Below are 23,647 nucleotides of genomic sequence, written 5' to 3'. Positions count from 1 at the left end.
GTTCGACTTAATATCCCAGCATACCCGATTTATCTCACGAACAGGCCGTACCTCTCCCTCCTTCGGTGAGATCCAAAATTACAGTAGCTCCAATTCTCAAGAACATGCATCCCGAGTACAACAAGGAAAGGCGCAAAGCACGCGCACAACATATTCAATCGATGTACTCGAATAACGCTATGTACAATACGTACTACACGGACGCAGTTGCGTATGCAGAGGCGACCGGGCAGTGCTACCAAAGAAGGTACGCCCTGGCAGTCGTGAACGCGATCAGCCAGCAGCAAATTACCGCGTCGGCCGAGGTGGGGGAAATGTTAGCAGTGGCGATTGCGCTCGCTCACGCAGAGCGTTCGGAAAGGGACTCGGTCGTGGTCACTGACTCCCGGGAGACATGTAGCATGTTTCTCAAGAGGCACATGACTGCAGCTAGCCTCGCGATGATCCCCAAATTGTTCAACTACCGCCATCGCCTACTCTGGTGCCCGGGACACGCGGGGGTACAGGGGAACGAACAGGCTAATGCGTTAGCTCGAGCGTCTACTAACTGAGCGATGGCATCCTCTTCGAACCCCAACCCCTCCCACATCCCTCACAAAATCCCATCAATTTAAATGTCAAAGACATCCTTGCTCATCAGCGCAAAGTCCGCAGAAAATACCCGCCGCTTCACCCACAACTTAACGGGGAAGAGGCCACTGACTGGCGCAAAATACAGACCGGGGTATTACCCCATCTAGAATGCTAAACGCCATGTATCCCACTCACTATAGGGCCAAGTGCCCTTGGTGCGGTGGCATACCTACCCTAATACATGTAACCTGGGAGTGCACTAAGCACCCTCATAGGCCAACTAACAATGTCACAATGGAGCAGTAGGAGGCACAGCTCGCTCGTTCCGACTTGGCAGGACAAAAGTCCTTAATTAGCCAGGTCAGGCAGGCGGCAGAGGCCAGTGGGGCCCTGGACTGAGGGGCTCCGACCACCGCTCCTTATAATGTTTTCCAGTCAAATAAAGTTTCTATATATATATACATACTATATCTTTGTAAAAAAGATTTCACATTTAGCAGCCACCAAGTGTTCTGATACATTGTCTACAGTTAATTGCCTGACCAAAGGCGCCAGAAGTTGTTGAGACGACTTCCACTTTGGCCACAAAACTTGCATTATTTAAGTTATGCACTGTAGTCTGTAAGTGGTCTGTTTGAATAGAGCAGTTCTGGGCCAAGAAATGCTTCTACGCTTGTTTCAATTAGGCACCCTTGTTATAAGCTATCCAAATTTCAATATAACTGCCAGTCGGAAGTCTGACTGCACTTGGAAATTTACTTCATCAATACCACACAAATTAGCGAAGATTTCACAGATAAACAATTTTAATGCCTTGGTTAAGACACATGCAGCTTTCATCTCTCTGACCATGGAATTTTTATGACAAAGCCGTGGTGCACTGGCATAACTTAAGTGTGCACGGATGACGCATCTCCTTAGAGTTGCATTTACCAAGCATAATGATCATGTATATTGCTTTTCTCCATCAAGGACAATTTACAAGCACCACAGCCATATTGAAAGCGTTCATATTTTCTGCTACATAAGCCATCAATGAAACAATAGCACAAACACAGGACAGGAATTATAAAATAACCTCGTGAGGACACTCACCTCTGGAAGACATTCCTAACAGCCTGCTCACTGGCACCAATGTATTTTGACAATAGCTCTGGCCCCTAGAAAAATGAGCAGGCAGTATGGTTGTAGACGAACACATCCAAAACAAAACTAATGTCCATGAACATGTGACATGTTCATAGACATGTCACAAGTCTAGACATGTCTCCATCTCCCGCCCGCAAGCTGGGAGATGGAGATTAGACGTGTACAAATGAAGGGCAGGCAGTTGAGAGAGGTGTGGCTGATTCGTAGATAGCAACAGAGACAGTTACTTAGTGGCTTTGACCTTGAACTTCTAAGCATGAGGTCATGGAATCAAATCCCGGCCACGACAGCCGCATTTTGATGGGGTGAAATGCATAAACACCTGTGTACCGTGCACTGGGTTCACGTTAAAGAATCCCAGGCGGTCAAAATTAATCCAGAGTCCCCCACTATGGCATGCCTCATAATCGGATTGTGGTTCTGGCACGTAAAATCGCAGAACTTAACGTGAAGATTACATCATGGTCTCAGTTTTGACACGGGGAATTCAAATTAAGGAGCAGCTGCAGGACATTCGGTGGCAGTTTTCTATGCAACAAAGTCGTATGTTGTGGCTCAGAAAATGATTATAGTCTTCTAAACAGATGAGCTATCAATTTAACTCGACTTATTATTTTCCTTTAGTGTCCCTATAATATATCAAACAAGCTCTGTTTACAAATATAAAGCATACAATGGTAGCAAGCTAGATAGAAAAACTTTTTCCAAGAGCAAAATCTCAGGACCATAGCCTTGCAAATGACAGCAACATAAGAACACAAGAGTGCTACTATGGTTTCTGAAACTGAACTGAGTGACATCTATGAGCAGTGCCAAACATTCCAGTTCCTCTGCATCTCCAGCATGCATGAACTGTCCTTGTCTCCTACTCTAACTTTTCTCCCCTTTCACCCTCGCTCAATGTAGGGTAGCCAAGCGGGTTCAGTCCTGTTTAACCTCGCTGCCCCCCCCCCCCTTACTTATCCCTGTTTTTTCAAAAGAGGGATCTTTTTGTCTCACAAGGCACCTGCAAGTCAAACCACCAGATGACATTAGATGCTGGCAGTAATGTGGAGGGCACACTCTGTGGAAGGCTGCAAAATGTTTTCAAGCAACTACAGCGCAGAAAATGACAGAGGAAAAATAAACAAGGGACAGACACAAGCACTTGTCTCTCTCCCCGGTTATTTGTACTTTGTCATTTCTGCCCTGTAGTTGCGAATATAGATTACCAACTAGCCTGTCGTTGTACCCTGCTCCAAAAAGCGATCTGGGCCTCCGGGATGGGGTGGCACAGATGGAGTGGACAATCTCTACGGCACAGAAAATGCTGGGAAAAGCTCATGAAAGCTCTCACAGTAAAAATGTTGCCTTTCACTAAAGGGAACTAAGTCACCATTTTTATATAGAAGACTTTATAAGGACATACAAGGTCCCCATTTACATTAGAATATAGTGGAATCTCGTTGATACGTTCATGGGAACCGGAAAATAAAACGTATCATCCGAAAATCATATTATCCAAAGATAATCCTATATAAGAAAAAAAAATGGTGTATAAGAAAAACATATCCCAAAAAATGCAGAATCGTATCAACGAGATTCGACTACTTTATCCAGGCTACAGGCTGTGAACAGTTGCCACCTTCCCAGTGGAAACAACCCAATGACTGCAAGGACGTCTAGTGGATATTTTATGGACATCCACTGCCAGGACATGTATATGCCAGGTATATGTTAGATATGTCCAGCGGACAACCTGCACACGATCATTTGGCTACACTTTCTGTGCCCTGCAGAAATTCCTTGCATATACACGACGGACATCATAGGGTTACGCTGTGTGCATTGCATGGGCATGGCAGGGCCTTTCGCAAAATGTTTGCTATAATGAATATTCCATTTGCAGCAGATGCTGTACATGACAGATGCAGCGGCCAGTATGCCCATGCAGAAAAATCAGATAGGTTGCATGCACACATGCATACACGCTTGCACGCTGAGGCGTAGTGTACTCCTCATTCTTCGAGGCCTTCCATCAGGTCCAAGTGGCATATTGATCAATACTGTAGTTTTCGAAGTAAATTGCTTCAGAAAATATGCAAAGTACGATGTGCACATGACCTGTAGACATCTAGCCTCAGCTTGTAATTTGATCATGTGAGAAAATGCAATTCTGTCGCAAGGAAACGGAAAAATAAAGGCTCTCAAAGGACAGCTATTCATGTCTGGGCCGAAAAAAGGTCCAGAAAAAATACCGTGGAATCTCATTGATTCGATCTGCACGGGAACCGGGAAATAAAACGTATCATCAGAAAATAGTAATGTCCAAAGCAAGCTGCCAAAACTTTGAAAATAGGCATACTCAGTGACAAACTCAATATAAAAGGTTCGTGTGGCATCACTTGACGCGACACAAACCACAGCCAACGCACTTTTATTCGGCAACATTGAAATAGCTCGTCAGCTTGCGCTAAACTTTTTTCTTTGCTATGTCCGTAAAAAAATTCTTCTGGAATTTTAAAAAGAAGGTGCCATTTCCACACTCCACTGAGCAGTGGCGCACCGCCAGTCAGTGTGCCTGCACTGCCACAGCAGCATTTTACCACCGCCGCCTGCACACCGTGTGCATTTTTCCTCCGTGTGGCTGGGGCTTAACACGCTGTTCGTGGGTCGTTGGAATGTTATTTCAGCTAGTACAGTGGAATAGAAAGCTATGAGTTGTAGAAATACAGTGGAACCTTGTTAATACGATCTTAGCATGAACCAGAAAATGAAACATATCCATCCAAAAATCGTATCATCCAAAGCAAGCCCCAAAACGTAAGAAAACAGGCTTACTTGGTGACAACCTCACTAGCAAAGCTTCCTGTGGTGTCGAGTGATACTGCTCCACATAACACGTGCAGAGCAGCATCACTCAACACCACACGAACCACAGCCAACAGACTTTTATTGAGCAACTTTAAAATAGCTCATCAGTTTTCGCTTAAATTTCCTTTTTTGAAAGTCCGTTAACAAGTTCTTTTCAAAGGTAAAAAACGAGCCAGGAATTTCAAAATACAGGAGCACCTTAGAGCAACGTGACACAACGAGCGATACTACTGGCGGACGAGGGCAGGCGCTTCGTTCAGCCACGTGACCGCATGAAGATCTCGACTGAAAAGCCAACCAAAAGAAGTATGAGCAAAAGTTGACATGAGCAGACGATACTACGAGTGCAAAAATAGCAGCCGGGCGGGTCCGCATGGCACCAGTTTCCCGCGCGTACGCCTCTGAAGGGGGCAGCTCTCATTGGTCTGCCTCGCTCGGGTCTTGTTTACGCCACGGCGTGTGGCAATTTAAATCGGTCCAGGACTGATCCCTCCCTCGGCATGAAAAACCTGCTTCGCGGCAGCTTTCGTGGCGCGCGTTTTTCCGCTAGTGTCGCCGGCCCTTAACGTTCATGGGTCGTATCATCCAATTTTAGGTGATAAAGCGATCGTATCAACCACATGAAAATACATCACTCCTATGGGACGTTGGCGGGGAAAAGAAAGAAAAAAAACGTATCATCGCGAAAAACGTATTATGCAGAATCTCATCAACGAGATTCCACTGTATTCCTGGGATATCCTCGATAGGATATCTGAACTTGGTTTTCCATCGCATTTTCTGTTTGTCTCCAAAACACTGCACGGAGATTGGGACATGATCTGGATGTCCCACGGATGAAGTCTTTTCACTGGGAAGCTGCTTACATACAGGATGCGGCAATTAGTTACCTTAATGCTGATGAAATTGACAGCGCACTCCGAGGCCACTATGCCAGCAAGAAGTGTCTTGCCAGTCCCAGGGGCTCCGTACAGCAGCAGGCCGGACAATGGACGAATGGGACAGTTCGCAAACAGCTCAGGGTACTGCAGTAAAGATGTCAATCACCACAATAAAATATTGGCAGTTTTGCCTGACGGGCGAAGCACAGAAAGTGATAGTAAGGTTTAGCATTGCACTCAAGCTCTTCAGACAGTGTTCTAACAATACGTGGGAGCCACATCTTGGCACGACACAGCATGCAAGGCAACTGTAGCTGCGCAGCAGATACAGCACCCTGGCAGCTACCAGGCAGCTTACAACACTGGCATGAAAAGGAGCGCCACCAGTGGCATTGCAGGTGTCACACCTCGATGGTACTCGAGACAAGACCAACATAAAACCATTCACGTTTGTCAGTGCCCAATGAAAAAAATTAGATTGTGTTAGCTTGACATCTTCTGTCTGTGCTGCACATATTAGTGTATGCACCATGGTGTGGTATGCACCCAGTTGGTCAGCAGGAACACTAGTGTGTGTGTGTGCACAATGCTCATGCTAGTAGCGCTAGGCAGAACACTGTCCTGTATCCCGTGCAGAAACGATTGAGTGGAGCATGATAGTGCACCCACTTGGCTAAGTCGCTTTTGCAGAGAAACACACTGTGTCACACCGCCCTACTGGAGACCTTTTAACCCTCCACATAAGGGACGCACATGTGGCCATCGATACAATGACAGCATGGCAGCACCTAAAGTGTTCCCCAAGCGTCCGTACAATTGTTATCGCAGTAAAATTGGAGCTATCACATCCTGACAGATCGCAGAACAAGAAACTTCCAATGACCTTTCCTAATAAAAGCGATGAAAACTTGAACATTAAATGCCTTCAAAATCTAGAGAATTCAATATGCATGTTCTTCAAAAAAACGTGGGCAGCTTACACAAGTGGTGCAAGGCTGGAGTAAACAGCGGAGCTGGTGATCGACCTAGCTTTATTCTTCCAGGTTTTACTAGGCTTGGCTAAGTTTTGCAAGGAAATACTAAGTGCTGCTAGGTACGGTACTCCGAATCAGCTCACCGCCAATGTGCAGATTCTCACTTGGCTGCGTGACGCGCTTCAAGATGAGCGGCTTCTTTTTCGGGTGTCCGGATCTTCTTTGGTCATCTCATGTCAAGGCTACATGTATGCGCCACAGAGTCAACAAAAGTTCTGCCGCCATCGCGACGGCTCCGAGCTTTATCTCCCCGGTGACGTCACGGCCAAGCTGCACCTCCAAACTTGCCGGCGCGTGGCTGGTCGAAACCTGCCGAGCCGCCGCCAGAGGCGCCTGTTGCAGTCACGGACACCGCGCGTTTAGCGTGAACATGGGGAAACGCGGGCAGTGTCGGCAGCAGCAGCTCTGCGCGTTGCCTTGTTGGTGCTGCTACAATTTCTTTCTCTCTCTCGCTCTCATTTTCTCTCCCAAGCATAGCGCGCGCCGCGCACATGCTCTCCTTAACGTCCCATGTCAAGGCAACATGTGCACGGCACGGAGAGGAGGCGAAGCACATGCTGCTCCGCGAGGTGGTTGCCAGGCAACCCAGGTGACTCATCGCTCAGCTGTGTTTTTTCGGTCGACAAGCACGGTTTTACGGATAGCTTAAACAGCTTCATTGTTGAAATTAGTGGAGGAACAGCAAATTAACAGACAGCAAAATATTATATAACCCCACTAGCACATTCCCTCTGACCTGATATGTTCTCCTAATTGCAAAGTTCTTAAAGCCTAGTACTATTTACATTTATACCTCAATTTCGATGAGAAGGTTCGTCTGATAATTCTTCTGGCTATTGCATTTCTTTTTAGTCCCATAGAAAACCTGCTTTTTGGAGTGTGAAAGCTGCATCTCCCCTTAATACTCATGTGGAAAATTTTGACCAGTTGCAGAACACGCAAGATAGTTTACTTCCTCCGTCCCGACACATTTGCTTAGCCTTATCAGTAACTGCCCTTTCATATAACAACTGCCACTGTATAGGTGCTTTGAAGAGCACACTAAGTTATGACGCCCATGGCATTACAGCAAATAGTCATTGCCTGGAAAAGCATAAGAGGACTCTGATTTGGGTGACATGCTTGCAGATGCCTGCAGCATAGTGGAGCTTAGAAATTATGCTCAAATTAAAGGGATACTAAATGAAAACATGATATCAAACTAGACTGGTAGTTTGCTTCAAAGGGACGTTACGTTGGGCATGTTGGTACTAATCTATACTGAAACCATTCACTGTGTAAGGAAGAAGAAGTGCCGGTTAGCCAGGTGCATATCCGGTGTATGAAATACGATGAAGAAGTGCCAGTCAGTCAGGCGCATCACCAGCGCTTTTACGCACGGGGCTTGTCCTGACTGCTCGCAAGGTTCTGACTGCCGCACCGAGTTCGACCTCTCAATCCTGTCAATAAACACCTTGACAACTGTATCTTTTCTGTGTAGTTCTTGTCGTTTTGCGCTTGCATTTATTAAATAGTCAATGGCCGCATTCACCTAGGGATGTTGGGTGTGCCACAAAACAATATGAAAGCAAGAAGCCTGTTACGTCACATGCAAATCACTAAAGCCCCTTTTTGTTATGCCACAAACGACTGACAGAACTAATTTCTAATTACTTTAAAGTTTTGTTTTGTTCAATTTAATGTTTTTTTATAAGTTAATATATATACAGTCGAGTCCCGCTACAACGAAATTCACGGGACACGCGAAAAATTTCGTTATGACGGAACTTCGTTGACGCGAAATCAGTATGTATATACCTACACCAAACAGCAAAGCCGCAAACAAAACCGAAACCATTGCCCGGGAAATCTTCGCGATGGCGTGGGGGCAAAAGTTGCGACGTACCAAAGGTGGTCAATAGACCTACACCACGGCGCTACGTCACGAAAATGCTGTGGCGCTGTCGTCGGAATTTAGTTTCGCATGGTAGGCACTCCACCGCCGAGCCGCTGCTCGTGTCGTGCCTACCACAGCAGCCGCTGGGTTTCGCGGGTGGTTGTGCGGTTCCATGTGTGAGGTCTTTATTCTATGATCTTACAACAAAGGAAATGCAGTATGTCGACGTGCTACGTGCTGAGTTGCGTCGAAATAGGCAAGAGGTTAAAGTTTTTATAGGTTTCCTGGTGATGAAAACCGTCGCAAGCAATGGGCCGCCGTGGTAAAAAGCGAAAGTTGGATTCTCATACCAGATCATCCATTGCGCGCAAAACACTTCGTAACCGTTAAGCTTCTCTTTTATTTTGAGTAGCGTGCATGAGCCAACCTACGATCTTAGGATCGTTATTAGCGCGTCATTACAATTTCTTGCCGCACTAGATTAGGATTAGCCTTGAACGTAGGTCGAGCAAGGAGATGCCCCACAAAGCACCTCACATACAAATTTATTTTCATCTCAAAGAATTTCACCACTTGCAGTGTAGATATCATATTACACGTTCACATACACAGGTTGCACAGTCACAGCTGCGTTAATTGCAGTATGGATGTCATAAACACGCCTAAACGCGTCAATTAAATTTCAAGCGCGAAATAAAATGTGCAGGGTTAGTGCAGAGTTGGAGCGATCGGACAGCCATGGCCTACAGGTCAGACTGTGCGGTCCTACACAGCCGGCGTCGCCGTCGGGACAGTACCTCGCCGGTCCCATCACAGAGGCAATTGCTTCTGTCGCCGCACACGGCGACGTAGAAATCAGCTACAGCTTGTTTTTAACATGAAATAGTTCTTAAGAGAAAAAAATACCTCGAATTTGCACGTGTTTCGTAAAGCAGCGCCCTGTACTAAACCACTGGCGCGATCGGGAGCAACGATCCGACGGCATTTCGTCTCACGGACGGAAACCCAAGCACCGGCCGTCTCAGCGTGGCGGCACGGCTGTCTTGCAAGTACATACTTTTACGTTTCGTTTACTAATCGCACCAAAGACACCGTTTGCTATTCGCACCAATTCATTTAAGCCCACGTTAATCATGTTGTCAAACATAAGCGCACTATGATGAGCTGCAGGCCAGATCGCAAGCGCTGTCGGCCATCACTGTGGCGGTCAGCGAGCTAGGCCTACCATCTCGTTCGGCCCTATTCCGATGGGGGCGAAATGCAAGAACGTTTCCCTAGGTGCACTTTAAAGAACCTCACGTAGTCAAAAGTAATCCGGCGCCCCCACTATCGTGTGCTTCATAATGAAATTGTGGTTTTAGCACCCTCCAACCCCATCCCATTCAAAAAAAAAAAAAGCGTCATCCTCACGTGCAAGCAGGGCGGCCAAAGTGGGTGGAGCCTACGCGACGTCGCTACAGGGGCTCAAATATATCGACGGTGCCTACCACTGTTTACAAACATGGTGTAGGTCTATAAAGTGTCAACTTCACGAGAGAATGCATTTCGCGCCGCTGTTACAGCATTTTTCGTACATAGCGGCAGACGCCTAATTCAACGTGCATGCCCGGCCGATCGCGAAACACTCATTTTACGGCACATATATGCACCATCGCAACGAAGCGGTTTGAATTATCACGATTTCATTGCATATTAATAACCAAGTCAGCAAATTTGGCAAGCTTGCGCTTACCGGAAGTTTTATGTCCAGAAGTCGGTCAGCCTGGATTGTGAGAGGGCAAGCAAAGGCGTTACGCGAGTCTCACAGCCCGTTAAAAGAGCCATCGCAATGTCATTGTCGTGGACTCTGATAATTTTAAGATAAGGTCAAAAGGATCCATTACTTTCAAAGAAGTCGCCGGAGTCAGTGTCTAGCAGGTTGTCATTTTCCCCAGACTACGAGATGTTGGCATCATGCTGACAACAGCGGATGCGGCGCGGCCGCTGTATCTTGAAAGCAATCTGCACTGTGCACGAAGTGCGTGCCCGCTCAGGCCTCATCTTCAAAGCGATCTGCGATGTGGGCAAAGTGCAACTAGTGCCGGTAGAGTCGTGTGCGCTGTGCTTTCAACGTTTAGTTTGCGTTGAAGCGAGAGACGGTACTGAGCTCAATTCGCTTGCTGCTATTGCCCCGCCTTTTCATTCCAGCGTGTTGACGCCGAGTTTCTGCAGTCATTGAGCGAAATGTGTTCATGTTTACCTGTCCGTGCGTGACACCGTGCTTGGTAATTTAGTTGGTAAGCGAATGTTTACAAGTTCATACGGCCGATAAAACTATGATCCTTAGTTCATAAAGCTGTCTACTAATCTGCTATAGCAATCGATGCTTCGCTTTTCAGGCGAAACTGCGAAATTTTTTCCTTCCGCTTTCTGCCTCTGTGATCATATGTGCCTTCTCCTCCGGAGAGAGAAATTTATGCTTCTTCGTTGGCGTAGCCATTTTGACCGGACACACACACACACTACAGAAAACAGCAGTGATTGTGGTGATCGCATGCAGTCTCGCGCAGGCGCGCGACGACCACGCGTGGCTATGGATTGTAGTGGCGTAAATCGAGCAGACATACGATCGTCACAGCTTTGCAAGGGCCTTCTAATTTGACTACTCGGCAGTTCCAATTTCAATTCAGTCACAGTTTCATTCTCGAAAAGTTCATTGAAGCGGAAATACCGAATAAAACACCTTCATTATGGAGAGAGCTTTATGTATTACTTTCTATGGGCAACTGACGGGAAATCGGAAAATCTTCGTTGTGGTGGAAATTTCATTGTAGCAGCATTTGTAGGGGGATTCGACTGTAGCTTAATATGCTATGTTATAAAAATTAATCGACATTCAACCTCGTAACCCTTGTGGAATTTTACCTGTGAAGAAACCCAAATTGGCAAATAAACTGAAATATGCAGACACTGCACAATGACACTATCAGTGCTGCTGTGTTGACAAGCGGAAACAAAGGAAATGGGAGCTTGTCCTTAAACTATGATTTCATTCAAAGTGAGATCATCCTTTTCTGCCAGGCAAATGCTGCAAGGGTCCCAGAACAACAACCTACCAGCCATTTCACTCACTGACCATCTCAAGTGTCTCAAATAAAGTGCCTCTCCAACATCTCTCACCAACTAAGATGCTTCTTCGATTCCCCCTTGCTGCCCCTCTTTTCTCACAGCAAACAGGTTATTAAACCAAGCCTGTTGCAGCACGTGTGGTGCTCACAATGACTGACCAGCCATTAGCAACTGTGTCTTTGTGTTCTACTTACGATACCACATATAATGATATATCAGTTATGACGATGAGTCGACCTAAGAGTATCAACTTATGCATTAGGGCTATGAGAAAAAAAACTATATATAATGACATATTATTCACCGCATATCGGATATAACGATCAAAATCCTGCTTCTGGGCAGCGTTTTTCATGCAGAATAATCGTGAAATTTGCATTCCTAAGTTGCCTTTCCTAAGACGGGGCGAAAGTTTACCTACGCGAGTTCGTATTTGCCGCCATTTCCGCGCAGCGCATCCCGCCCGCGCGCCCATTGCGAACGAAACCCACGAAGAACATCGCAAGTTGCCGCAGCGTGCACAAGATGGCGCCAGCTGCTTTGCGTCCACGTCACCAGCGGTCGCACGAGCATTGAGGGGGAGAGAAAGTGATAAGCGAGCGGTGCCTGCGCGGCCTACGCTGCCTTTACAATCTCCCGCTCTCAGCGAGTGCAGAAATTCGCCGCGGAAGAGCAAGAGGTGCGCCGACAAAGCGCCAAGCCGTGTTTCTCGAGACGAAGCTGCAAATTTAGCAAGACTCGAAGAAGTACGAGCTCGCGCAGTAGATGATATCGACGATTATGAAAACCGGGAGCACCACGATCATGAAGGCTAGAAGCAGTGGCCATGCCGATCAACAGAAATGCGAACGTGGTCTATGTAGACACGGTGGAATATGCAGACAGTCGACACATGGCAGTGGTGACCTCAAATCAGGCGGACCACTCGCTTGCCAGCGGCACCATTAAAACATGAAAATCGGAAATCGCGGAAGAAGCGGCCATAGCGCTGGCACTCGCCTCCACAACGACGAGTGTCATAATCACTGATTCGAAAAGTGCACTTCATAACTTCGCTAAGGGAAGGGTCTCGAAAGAGGCGCTAAGGATCATGAGTAACTTTCGCAGGGAGCGTGACGTTCATGTCATATGAACGCCCGCCCACTCCTCCCTCCCCGGCAATGAAACCGCACACATCCTAACTCGAGAGTTAGAGAGCCGAGCAGGAGCAGGAACAACGCGGGGCCCGAGTGCGGAGAGAGACCGCATGGTCACTTACAATGAAATCACCAAACACTACAGATTAGGGAGGCAGCATTACCCTCCACCTCACTCCTCAATAAATAAACAGCAGGCCACAGCATGGCGCCCTACTACAAACACCTTCCCAAACCCGATCGCTTATAATAATTGTTATCCAGAACTCTACTCAGATAAATCCAAAGACTGCAATCAGCGGGCGGACCTCACACACATAATCTGGGCTTGCCCCAACATAGTGGAGGGGCCAAACAATACATATACAAACGCGGAGCAGTGGGAGACCGCGCTGCTCAGTTCAGACAGCGAACACCAACTACAAGTCATCAGGCAAGCCGAAGATGCCGCTAGGACCCAAGCGCTCCTGGCCGACATCTACGGGAGGGGAGATAAACTCCTCTTACACTTGCTGTTTTCAATAAAAGTTGTTTCTCTCTCTCTCAATGGAAAAAGTGGGCTTTGTGCGCCAGGACGAAACCCTCATGGTTGAAACCAGCACGGTGGAAGCTGCTGACATTACCAAACTCTGGGAGCACATCAATACTGACGATGAAATAGGTGGCGCTTCGATGGAGGAGTTTCTAAGTGCAGGTAGTGCTGCCTCGTTCTGCGAAGAGGTCTCCACCGGGGCGATCGTTGTCCCGACAGACGCAGCATTGTGCGACAGACGCGACGACAAGATTGACAATGGCCTGTCATTGACACCGACCCCAATGTTCAACCAAAGTGCAATGTCGTTGACCGAGTCACTCGTTGATTTCAGTTAAGCTAAATTATAGCCGCCAGTGTTCGCGCAGCAGCTGGACACGCAGCAGCTGGACGCAATGCACGCGGCGGTTGTGAATCCGAAACTTCTGCGAAAGCAAGCGCAGATTTCTATTTCAGCGTGCCTAACGATTGAGACGCTATTTAGAGGTATAAATAAACGTTTTGTTTTTCCCAGCCTATTTTGTACAACATCGACCTTTTACCACAAGTGGCAAATTTGGTTTCGGGACTTCAAAAATATATTCTCTTTTTTTTTTCTTTTTTTTAATGGCAGTCCAGATATAGCGATGATCGGTTTTAACAATCAGATTTTTCTTTCTTCGTGATATCATTATAAGTGGAATGCACTGTAAACAGCAAAAATACCTAACTACACATTCAAACGTACCCATCAACGGTGGCTTTCATACTTGATAACACTATAACACGCATTGTGACACCATGAGGACAAAAATATACGCATCATGAAGAAGTGCGATGCAGGAAAGGGCAGAGTGGGGCTATACAGCTCCCTTAATGCAAACCACCATTGAGCAGAAAGCAGGCTGACCTTTGTAGGCCAGAGGAAAACCTCCTGCAGGGTCTGCTTCACATCATCCAAACCACCAGCGTCTCGCCAGTGCAAGGTGTGCTCTGCTCTCAGGTTCAGGCCTCTGAGGGATGCTGGGCAGTACTCTTCCAAGGCACGCTCAAAGTGGTCGTCCAAGAGAACAATTTCTTGTTCAAGACCTTTGGTTATTAAAAAGAAAGCAACAGGTATAGCATACAAATAAGGCACACATGCTCAGCAGTCCACTCAATACAAGGCACATTGTCAACGAGCACTGCCACCAGTTGTCAGATTGCACTTTGGAAATACATTGGACTCCAATTGCAGGAATGCCATCTCAAATTCTAGTTATCTCAGAGGTTACCACAACACTTATAAAATATATACATTCTGTGATCACCAAGACAAGAGATCAATTTGACACCATCAGTGGCATCAAACACAAGTGGTAGCATGGTAAAACAGCACATATGCCATGACAGTGTAAGCTAAAATAGCACGCATGGCAAAAACGCTCTTCAAACCTATAACAGCACCATCTCCATGGGTTTGAACATTCAAGACATAAAAGCTATATGGAGCCCCATGTCTGACAAGAAAACTGCCTTTATTAATATTTTATCTGCATGGATGTATTCCAATAGTGTCTCAAGTCAAAGTTCCATCAATCGGAGACAATAATGCACAAGACATTCTATTTGGTATTTTTCTCTGCCATGTTCACTTATCCCGCTGATTGAACACTACTTCATTAAGCGTATCTACAAGGAGCCTGTACAAGGCCATCCTTGTAAAATGAACTAGTCACTATACCAATTCAGTTAAAAAGAACATGGCTCATCCTCATCACAGCGACGCCTTGTATAAACCAAGACAAAAAGAGGAAGCCTTGGTGAAAATGCATGTTGTTAAGGTAGTATTTGTGTATCTATGCTAGCTGCGAGGATTTAAGTGAATTTTGTTACCTGTTAATGTATCTGTTTATGTGAAAATACAAAAAATTACTTTATTTACAGTGGTCGAACAAATTTACATGCATTCTCTGTCCCCCCCCCCCCCCCCTGTATTACTGTCAACAAATTCAATTCCATGCAATTCAATTGTTGAAGTGTTTCACACACGGTCATTACTATCACTTGATGCGCATTTTTCACTATTGGTCGTTTTTCACTGCATGGCATTACAATGCTACTGTACCATGCTAGAGTGTACATAACGGTGTGGTGGTGAGCATGCTGCTAGCATCTTCCCAGCATGATGACAGCGGCATTAGGCGTTGAAATTTGGGTGCTATGTAATACAGTTAGGCATATGTCATGATAAAGAAACAGATGTGAAGATATTCATGCAGGCATTTTCATGGTGATTTTGCCACGATCATCTTGAACAAATCTGTACTCCGTATTTCACTGCAATTGTCACCCACTGTGTCAATTGTCACCCACTGCAATTGTCACCCATTAGTATATGTCAACATAATTGTACCCATGTTTTTTTTTTCCCCTCCATCTTTGTTTGTTAGTTTGTTTGTTTCCTGCATTGCCATGTGTTGCCATGTAAAGGGCGTCGGGACCTTAGTCAAGCTACTATGGCTTTTAGTCCTGGCCCCCCACTGTCAAAGGAAAAATTAACTTGATTGATTGATTGACTGAAATTGTCAGTGAACAATAAATACTGCTGCTAAGTGAAAAACGGTTCTTTGTCCTTGTTATGCTGCTGTACAGCTTTTAGTGCAGGGGTCATTCCACTCATGAAGAAATAAAAGCAATTCAATTCAATCTTGCAAGTTCAAGAGTTGGTGAATGGCCGTGGTTGATGCACGAAGGGGAAGGGGGGGCTAACCATGATGTACAGGGCTGCCTCGGACTTCAATGACCCAGACCTTAGATGCCTCCTAACATTTATGTGCCAAGTACATGCAGACAAACTGCATGGACCTCTGCATTCAGCTGTCAAAGGCAGCCATAACTTCATACAAGTGGTAAGTTAAGCATAAAATAGAGTCATGTTTTACAACAAAGTTTACTCAATACAAAATCCACTGCAACCTTGCACTATGGCTGCGATACATCTGTCAAGTATGTGGATACTCTGACAAACACCATGAATGCTAGGCACTATTTGAAGATCTCAATAACGAATTTATGGAAGATTGTTATACACCATTTTGGGGTGTAGAACAGTAAACCTGCAATTTGCTATATCCCTCACAGGTCATTTTGAGGGCAAGTACAGTTACAATAAACTTCTAAAGTTAACACTTTCTGCACCACAATACAGCCTGTTACAGGTGAGCTCTGTAGTAACTGGGCACTTAGGTCCACAAGCAGCAAACTGCAAGATGCTGTGATAGAGTAACTTTCATCACATAAATGCTTGGGCTCAGAAATACCTAAGCTAGCAGACATCAACCTATACTTGATGCAGCAGGAGCTTGGTGTGGGTGAGTTGGTGTAACTGTGATGTTTGTTTGTCCTGTCACTGATCTCGGGGGTGTGCAGGTGTTATAAGAGATGAGATTGGGAAACGCATGGCAACACAGCAAGCAGATTTTAATTACACGCAAACCCAAAACTCAAAACAAAACTCACTAAAACTAGAACACGCTGAAATCATAAATACTAATAAATGCACAACCTACTCAATCAATAAACATGCCCTTAATTCTGTCCACGATATTTCTGGGCGTTTTCTACACGAAAGTCAGGCAACGCTGGCCTACTGGTATCTCCATACAGGAATAGATCTCTCACTCAGTTCATCGCTGTTGTTGCTCGTATCTTCCCGGCCGGAATCTCGTTGGTCCTTTCTCAATGTTGTTGCTTTCGCCGACTGTCGCATAGTCGTTGCTGCCTTGCAGTCAGTCCTTCAACTTGTTCACCTCCGAAGCCTGTATAACCCGGTCGCTGTTGCTGACGTGGCAGGGAGGCTCGATGGGTTAGGCCTAGCGACGTGCTCGCCCGTTGCTTCCGTCTAGCTCTCTTCTCCAGTGCCGACGAGGCGTTCCGGGGATTATCAAACGCGCTAGTCTGCCGAAGAAGGGAGATCCTCTCTGGAGTGCCCGGCCATGCCGTGTGGTGCTGCAGCTGGTCCAAAGAGCCTCGCTCGAACGTCTCCGAGGTCGACGGCTGCACCTCGGACTGCCCGCGTCACGGACTCGGCCGAACCTCCAAGTCTCCCGTCGCCAGAGCGTAGCTGACAATGCGTCCTTCCTAGCCCAGATCCACGTCGATAATGCCAGCTCAGCCTCGCTTCTGCCTCGATCACACCTCAGGTCATGCACCTCGCGCGCTCGCGCCGTTCAGAACGCTTCGTTCAAATCGTCTTTCTCTTCTTTTCTTTCGCCGCTGGCCTGTTACTCATGACAGTAACATACTTGAAGAAAAACAGCGCAAAAGTGACGAGGACGAAAAGAAGACAGGTACAACAGACAGGTGCTAACTTCCAACTCTAAAAAAAAAACTGCGCAAAAAAGTATAGTTGATGCACACATACTTTAATCCAGCCTTTACTGGCTCAACAGTGCAATATACACAACCTTCTTGCACAAAGTAATGGCTTGACTGCACGATTTCAAAATCTCAAAAATCTCTCAAAAGCTCAAAATCTCAGCTCACAACAAAAACTGAAGGCCACAATGAACACTATCAGTGTCCAGTTTCAGCACCTGCTACCTGAAAGCTTTGTATGCAGCGAATAAGATGCCTGCAGTTAATATTTAAAAAGATTGCTCACCGTGCACCACCGTTGTAGACATGGTACCATTCGCTGTGTCAGTGTAAAAGGCATGGGTTGCTCTGTCCAATATGGCGACAAGGTCTTTAGCATAGCAGCCTTCAGTTTGGTGGGCCACTTTGCTGTAGTCAAACTGACTCTTGCTGAGGTGTGGCCTCATCTTTACTAGACACCTGAGAACCTCCTCACGCTCTGCCTGCAGAAGTTTTGCCGAGTGGCCAATGGAAAACAGTTCACAGCCACATAACACAAAAGCATGCTAGAAATCTGTGGCATCAAACATGTGGTGAAAGATAAAGCTGGAGATGATGATACGAACATAAAGAGAGCAGCACAGAATGCGCAACTCCATATAATTTACTATATCGTCAACTCGCAGAACATAATGAGACATAAAATCCTAAATTCATTCATTCATTCATTCATTCATCTTTCCCTTCCTCCCTTCCTTCCATCCTTTTCTCTCCCAACCACCGCACTGTCTCGCGCACTACACACATCACAATTATAAATTATTTTTACTAACTAAACACAGTCGACTTCTGTTAATTCAACCCTGACGAGAACGACAAAACTGGTCAAATTATCCACCGAGTCCACTTAAACAAAAGACATAAAGCGACGAAACACACCGTTTATTCCCTTGGCAGTAGTTGCCTTTAGAGATAGCTTCGCCACAATACAGCCGTGTCATGCGGTAAAGTATACTAAGCGAAGAAACAGGTGCCAGTGTTGCAAGACATAGCACGTCTTCCTTAATTTGCACACGCACACGTGCTGTCTCAAGTCACAGTACGAGCATCAAGATGGCTAATAAGTTTACTGGCAGGTCTTCAGACCCACGCTCATCTGTTGGCCCTAAACGTCCCCTAGAATTTCGGAGTTCTTTTTTATCTGACTGCCTTCCTTTCGCTAGCTTTCTCAAAACACAGGTGGTGTTTCTCCACTCCTCTCCGCGCGTATAATTAAAGAACGCGTGTAACTAAAGAACCCGTTAACAGTCTCATATACGAGACACACATGGTGGGCGAAACGAGGGCTCAAATCGCCCCAGAAACATCACAGAGAGCTATGAATGGCTGCCAATATGCTTGTTTAGCATCTATGTGCTCGTACTGTGACTGGTGAAGGCGCGTGCAGGCGTGTATAATTGAGGAACGCATACTATGTCTCGTGACAGCGGCCTCTTTCCATTCTTGGTATGCCTTACCGCATAACATGGCTGCAAACTGACCCGTCAAGTTCGAATTATCTGGCGAAGGCCAATTTTGAGATCGAAATAACGGAATTTTGGGCCCACAGAAATGTATGGGTGCCTGCCGGGAACTGTCGGTATTGAACTAACAGAAAAATTGAATTAACTGGAGTCGAATTAATGGAAGGCTACTGTAATTTATTCCAATTAATGTTCTTCAAGAATTAAAGTTGGAATGCAAGTGTAAACAAGCTCCAGGTAAGAATGCCTTCGAGATGCCTGCATGGCACTGCTGTAAGAAAACTTAATTTTCCATCTCATTTGATGAAGTTGTAATAGAGGTGGATTTAAAGGCCACCAAATCTTATTCGCCTTCTATGAATATTCAACAGTGATCTAAAAGCACACCTTGTTTGGAGGTGGGATGGCAAGCATTGTGTAAAAGATATGCTGTCCATGGCTGGCAGTGAGACGGGTGTTGAAGGCCTCTCTTGAGCGACCTGTGACAATGACGGCCACTCTGGTGCATGAGTCCCTCAGAGTGACAAGTGTGTTGAAGAATGCTGTAAGCAAAGAACATATGCATATGTCAAAGGCTGCAGCGAACACATTTATCACAGTGCTGGCCAGCTATCACAACCATGATATAAGCTGGTGATGCAAGGCAGGTTTCATTTCTATGTTTATGAAAGCTTGCTGTGAATGTTATGCATGACGATGAGCCTTATTGTGTTTTGCAAAACAGTGAACTGAGAGAGCAATTAACATTTTGATTGAGCAAGTAATGCATAAAATGGCTGCTGTTATTAGAAGCGATGACTTCGGTTATTATGAAAAAAGTCGCTGTTTCACCTGAAAGGCGAAGCATCGATTATGATAGCAAATTAGTAGACAGCTATATGAAGTAAGGATAGTAGTTTTATTGACCGTTTAAACTGTAAACATTCGCTTACTAACTAAATTAACAAGCATGGTGTCGCACGCCTACAAGCAAATGAACACATCTCACTCGATGACCACGTACACTCGCTATCAAAACGCTGGTGTGAGAAAGCCCGGCAGCAGCTAGTGAATTGACCTTTGTGCTGCCTCTCGCTTCAACGCGAACTAAGCGGCAAGAACACAGCGCACACGAATCTACCAGCACTCGGTGCACTCTGTCTCTATCGCAGATCGCTTTAATTTAATTCTGGGGTTTTACATGCTAAAACCACGATATGATTATGAGGCACGACATAGTGGGGTGTTCCTAATTAATTTTGGCCACCTGGGGTTCTTTAACGTGCACCCAATACACTCACCCCATAGAAATGCGGCCGCCATGGCCGGGATTTTATCCCGCGTCCTCAGTTTTAGCAGCGCTACGAAAAACCCACTACAACTCCACGGAGGGTAATTCGGGCTAAGTTAGCAGCTTCTTCGGGCGGGGCATTTCGGCAGTAAATTATGACATGCTCACTCGGCACAAATCATTGCGGCATGAGCGGGGCCAGGGACACGCGTTGTCATTTTTCTACTGCATGCACCTTGCTCTTCATCGCCCCATACAAAAGCAGCGTCGTCTCTCGTGAGGCGAGTTAACGGCAACGCAATGCGAGCAAAGTCTGCAATAAACCGCCGGTAATAGGCACAGAGGCCGAGGAACCATCGGACAGCCTTCTTGTCGGATGGTACGGGCAACTGTGAGACAGCGGTAATTATTGCAGGATCCGGGCGGACACCGGCGTGGCTGACGACGTGACCAAATCTTTACAGCACGCAGGAAGAACGATGAAAGCGGCCACGAAAGAAGAATCCAATATTAATTCTTGCAGTACATCTTCCAGTGGGCATCAGTAATTGGCCGCCTGCCGTCCTTATGTGAGGTCTCGTCCATGGCGTCTTTACTTTCCTCAGGCGGAGGGCGAGTTCCTGACTTATGATAGAGAAGTCAGCACCAGTGTCGACTAACGCTGTCACCGGCTGCCCATCCACGAAAACATCAAGGTCGGCGCTCACAATTTCTTCGGGGTCGGTAGATATAGGCTGCTCGGCGTTTTGCAGCGGGCGAGCTGGGGGCTTTTTATTCTCTTGCGGCAGGCCTGCAACCCCAGAGGTCGCCGCCTTCAGTTTCCCCGGCGGGGGCTCGGCGACCTTCGGCCTTGAAGGTTAGCATAAGTACGTCCAGCAGGCATCTGGCGTGGAGGAGTTGGAGATAGCGACCGACGGCCAAAATCAGTCCGATCATTGGGCACCGATTCGTCATTCGGGTGCGCTATGGAAGGTCTCTGAAAAGCAGCATCCTCGCGGCGTAGCAAGGAGTCGCCATCTGCACGTCGATCTTCAGACCACGGACGAAGAGGTCGAAATGATGTGTCGCGATGCCAGCAATGGCATGAAATATGGCCGGCACCCCCGCAGTTAAAACAGAGGGGCGGTTATCGGCGGTGCGCCACGCGTCGGATCTCCAAAATTGTGGCCGTCTTGTAGGGTCATTTTGCGGCGCGGTCCAAGGCGCGGCGAAGGACGGCTGGCGGTACGACTGCATCGGCATCACGGGTACGCGCCTCCATTACTCATCTTGCGGCGGCGACCAAGGAACGGCTCTCGGGAGCTGGTTGTACGGGGGTGTGATTGTAATGGTTGGGGAACATCGGACAGCGTCGGCATAACTCATGAGACACTGGTGGTCAGGAAGATCAGCTGCCGGTAACGCCTGCCTGATTTCGTCGCGTACCACTTCGGCGATTGACGTGACAGGGCTATCCAGTGTTGGTGTCAGGATTTGGTGAACTTCTTCTCTGACGATCTCTCTTATCAATTCACACAAAGGGCTCTGATACTCTGAAGTCAATGCGCCGGCATTGATTGCGGTGCTGGTGAACAGTCGATCGTACTGCCTGCACCGTTGATGAAGGGCCCGCTCAATAGGCGTAGCCTCTTTGACAAAATCAGCGACGGTGACTGGTGCATTCTGCACAAGCCCCGCGAACAACTGCTCTTTTGCACCTCGCATGAGGTAGCATAACTTCCTGTCCTCGGTCATGTTCGGGTCGGCTCTACGAAAGAGACGGGCCATGTCTTCGGCGAACATTGTGACCGACTCATTGGGTTGTTGCACCCATAGCTCCATAAATTGCTGGGCGCGGTCGCGTCGGTTGGCACTTGCAAACGTATTGGTGATTTTCTGCCGAAAGTCATGCCAAGTCGATAGGCTAGCTTCGCGGTTCTCGTACCAAGTACGGTCACTGTCGTTAAGCGCGAAATAGACGTGGGAGAGCTTTTGCTGCTCAGTCCATTGGTTAATCTGGGCGACGCGCTCGTACTTGTCAAGCCAGTCTTCAATGTCTTCGAAGGCTGCACCGCGATAGCGATCGGGAACCAGCGGATGAAGAACCGTTACCTGTTGTTGGCTGGGAGACCGGCTGCATTGGGGTGCTTGCGGTGGGCTGGTTTTGGCCATTGCCAGATGTGAGGAGCTCCTGGAAAGATGTGGTTGAAGAGAGGAGAACTCCGGGGCAAGGCCTAGCAGTTGACGACTGAAGCGATGCACAGAGGTGGTAATTGGTGACAATGCGTCCGGGCTAGATGAATGACTCCCAGAAGGAGTCCGGAGCATCAGGCGTGGTCAATATACCCAGCACCTCCACCACTGTCGCGGTACAACGCCAAGAGAGGACAGGGAGACGTTCTTCAAGAACAGCAGGACAACCTGTTCTAGCAAAACAGAATGGAGACACGTCTTCTCCGTCGTCAGCCAAAACCCACTGACCCACTAGACGGAGCTATGCCAGTTTGTTCTCTGATCAGGATCAGCACTGCTGTCTCCCTGTCTCTTAACGTTAGGCCTAACATTTTTCGTTCCATCGCTCTTTGTGCGGTCCTTAACTTGTTCTCGAGCTTCTTTGTTAACCTCCAAGTTTCTGCTCCATATGTTAGCACCGCTAGAATGCAATGGTTGTAGACTTTTCTTTTCAATGACAGTGGTAGGCTCCCAGTCAGGATTTCGCAATGCCTGCCGTATGCTCTCCAACCCAATTTTACTCTTCTATATATTTCCTTCTCATGATCAGGGTCCGCTGTGAGTAAGTGACCTAAACATACTCCTTTACAGACTCTGGAGGCTGGCTGGTGATCCTGCATTCTTGTTCCCTTGCCAGGCTATTGAACATTATCTTTGTGTTCTGCATATTAATCTTCAACCCCACTCTTACACTTTCTTGGTTAAGGTCCTCATTCATTTGTTGTAATTCTTCTTCTTCTTATTCTTCTTTCTGGGGTTTTACGTGCCAACCAGTTGTTGTAATTCGTCCCCATTGCCACATGCACTGTGCCAAAGCTGAAGAAGCTTATCGCAATAGAGATGGGGGCAATAACTGTGAATGCAGCGTGTAATGACCCGTGAAGAGATTTGCTGTTACCGGAAAAGGAAACTGACGGCCCGCTGGTATTTTCACCTGGCATGGGCAGGCGAGTACTGGGGAGAAGCTGCTGCGGCAGGTGGTTCCTGTTCTCAATCATGCGACTCGCGCCTTTTGTATACATGGGATCTAGCAGCCGGTAAAAGCGATCTTATCTTACAAAGCATTAAGAGAGAGCTTTACTATGTGCCCAATTCAAACATGCGTGAAATATCAAGTAACTTGTCCGTATGTCTGTGCAGGGTGTGATCACAGCTATCGACTGTAGTCCAACATGTACCATATC

The 23,647-nt window shown here is 46.9% G+C and overlaps 1 protein-coding gene across 1 annotated transcript in view; it reads right to left on the bottom strand.

The window, feature by feature from the left end:
* Positions 1-23,647, bottom strand: part of LOC119442114 (peroxisome biogenesis factor 1-like) — a 94,370-nt gene that overhangs the window by 50,548 nt on the left and 20,175 nt on the right. Inside the window, exons 10-14 of the mRNA XM_037706862.2 lie at positions 19,370-19,524; positions 17,767-17,962; positions 14,032-14,210; positions 5,466-5,600; positions 1,669-1,733 (exon numbers count right to left, since the gene is read on the bottom strand). Of these exons, the coding sequence (XP_037562790.1) occupies positions 1,669-1,733; positions 5,466-5,600; positions 14,032-14,210; positions 17,767-17,962; positions 19,370-19,524 (730 nt within the window). The remainder of the gene's footprint in view (positions 1-1,668; positions 1,734-5,465; positions 5,601-14,031; positions 14,211-17,766; positions 17,963-19,369; positions 19,525-23,647) is intronic.

This window comes from Dermacentor silvarum, chromosome 2 (genome assembly GCF_013339745.2).
Source record: "Dermacentor silvarum isolate Dsil-2018 chromosome 2, BIME_Dsil_1.4, whole genome shotgun sequence".
Taxonomy (NCBI): Eukaryota; Metazoa; Arthropoda; class Arachnida; order Ixodida; family Ixodidae; genus Dermacentor; species Dermacentor silvarum.
This window is presented reverse-complemented; position numbering and strand designations above follow the sequence as displayed.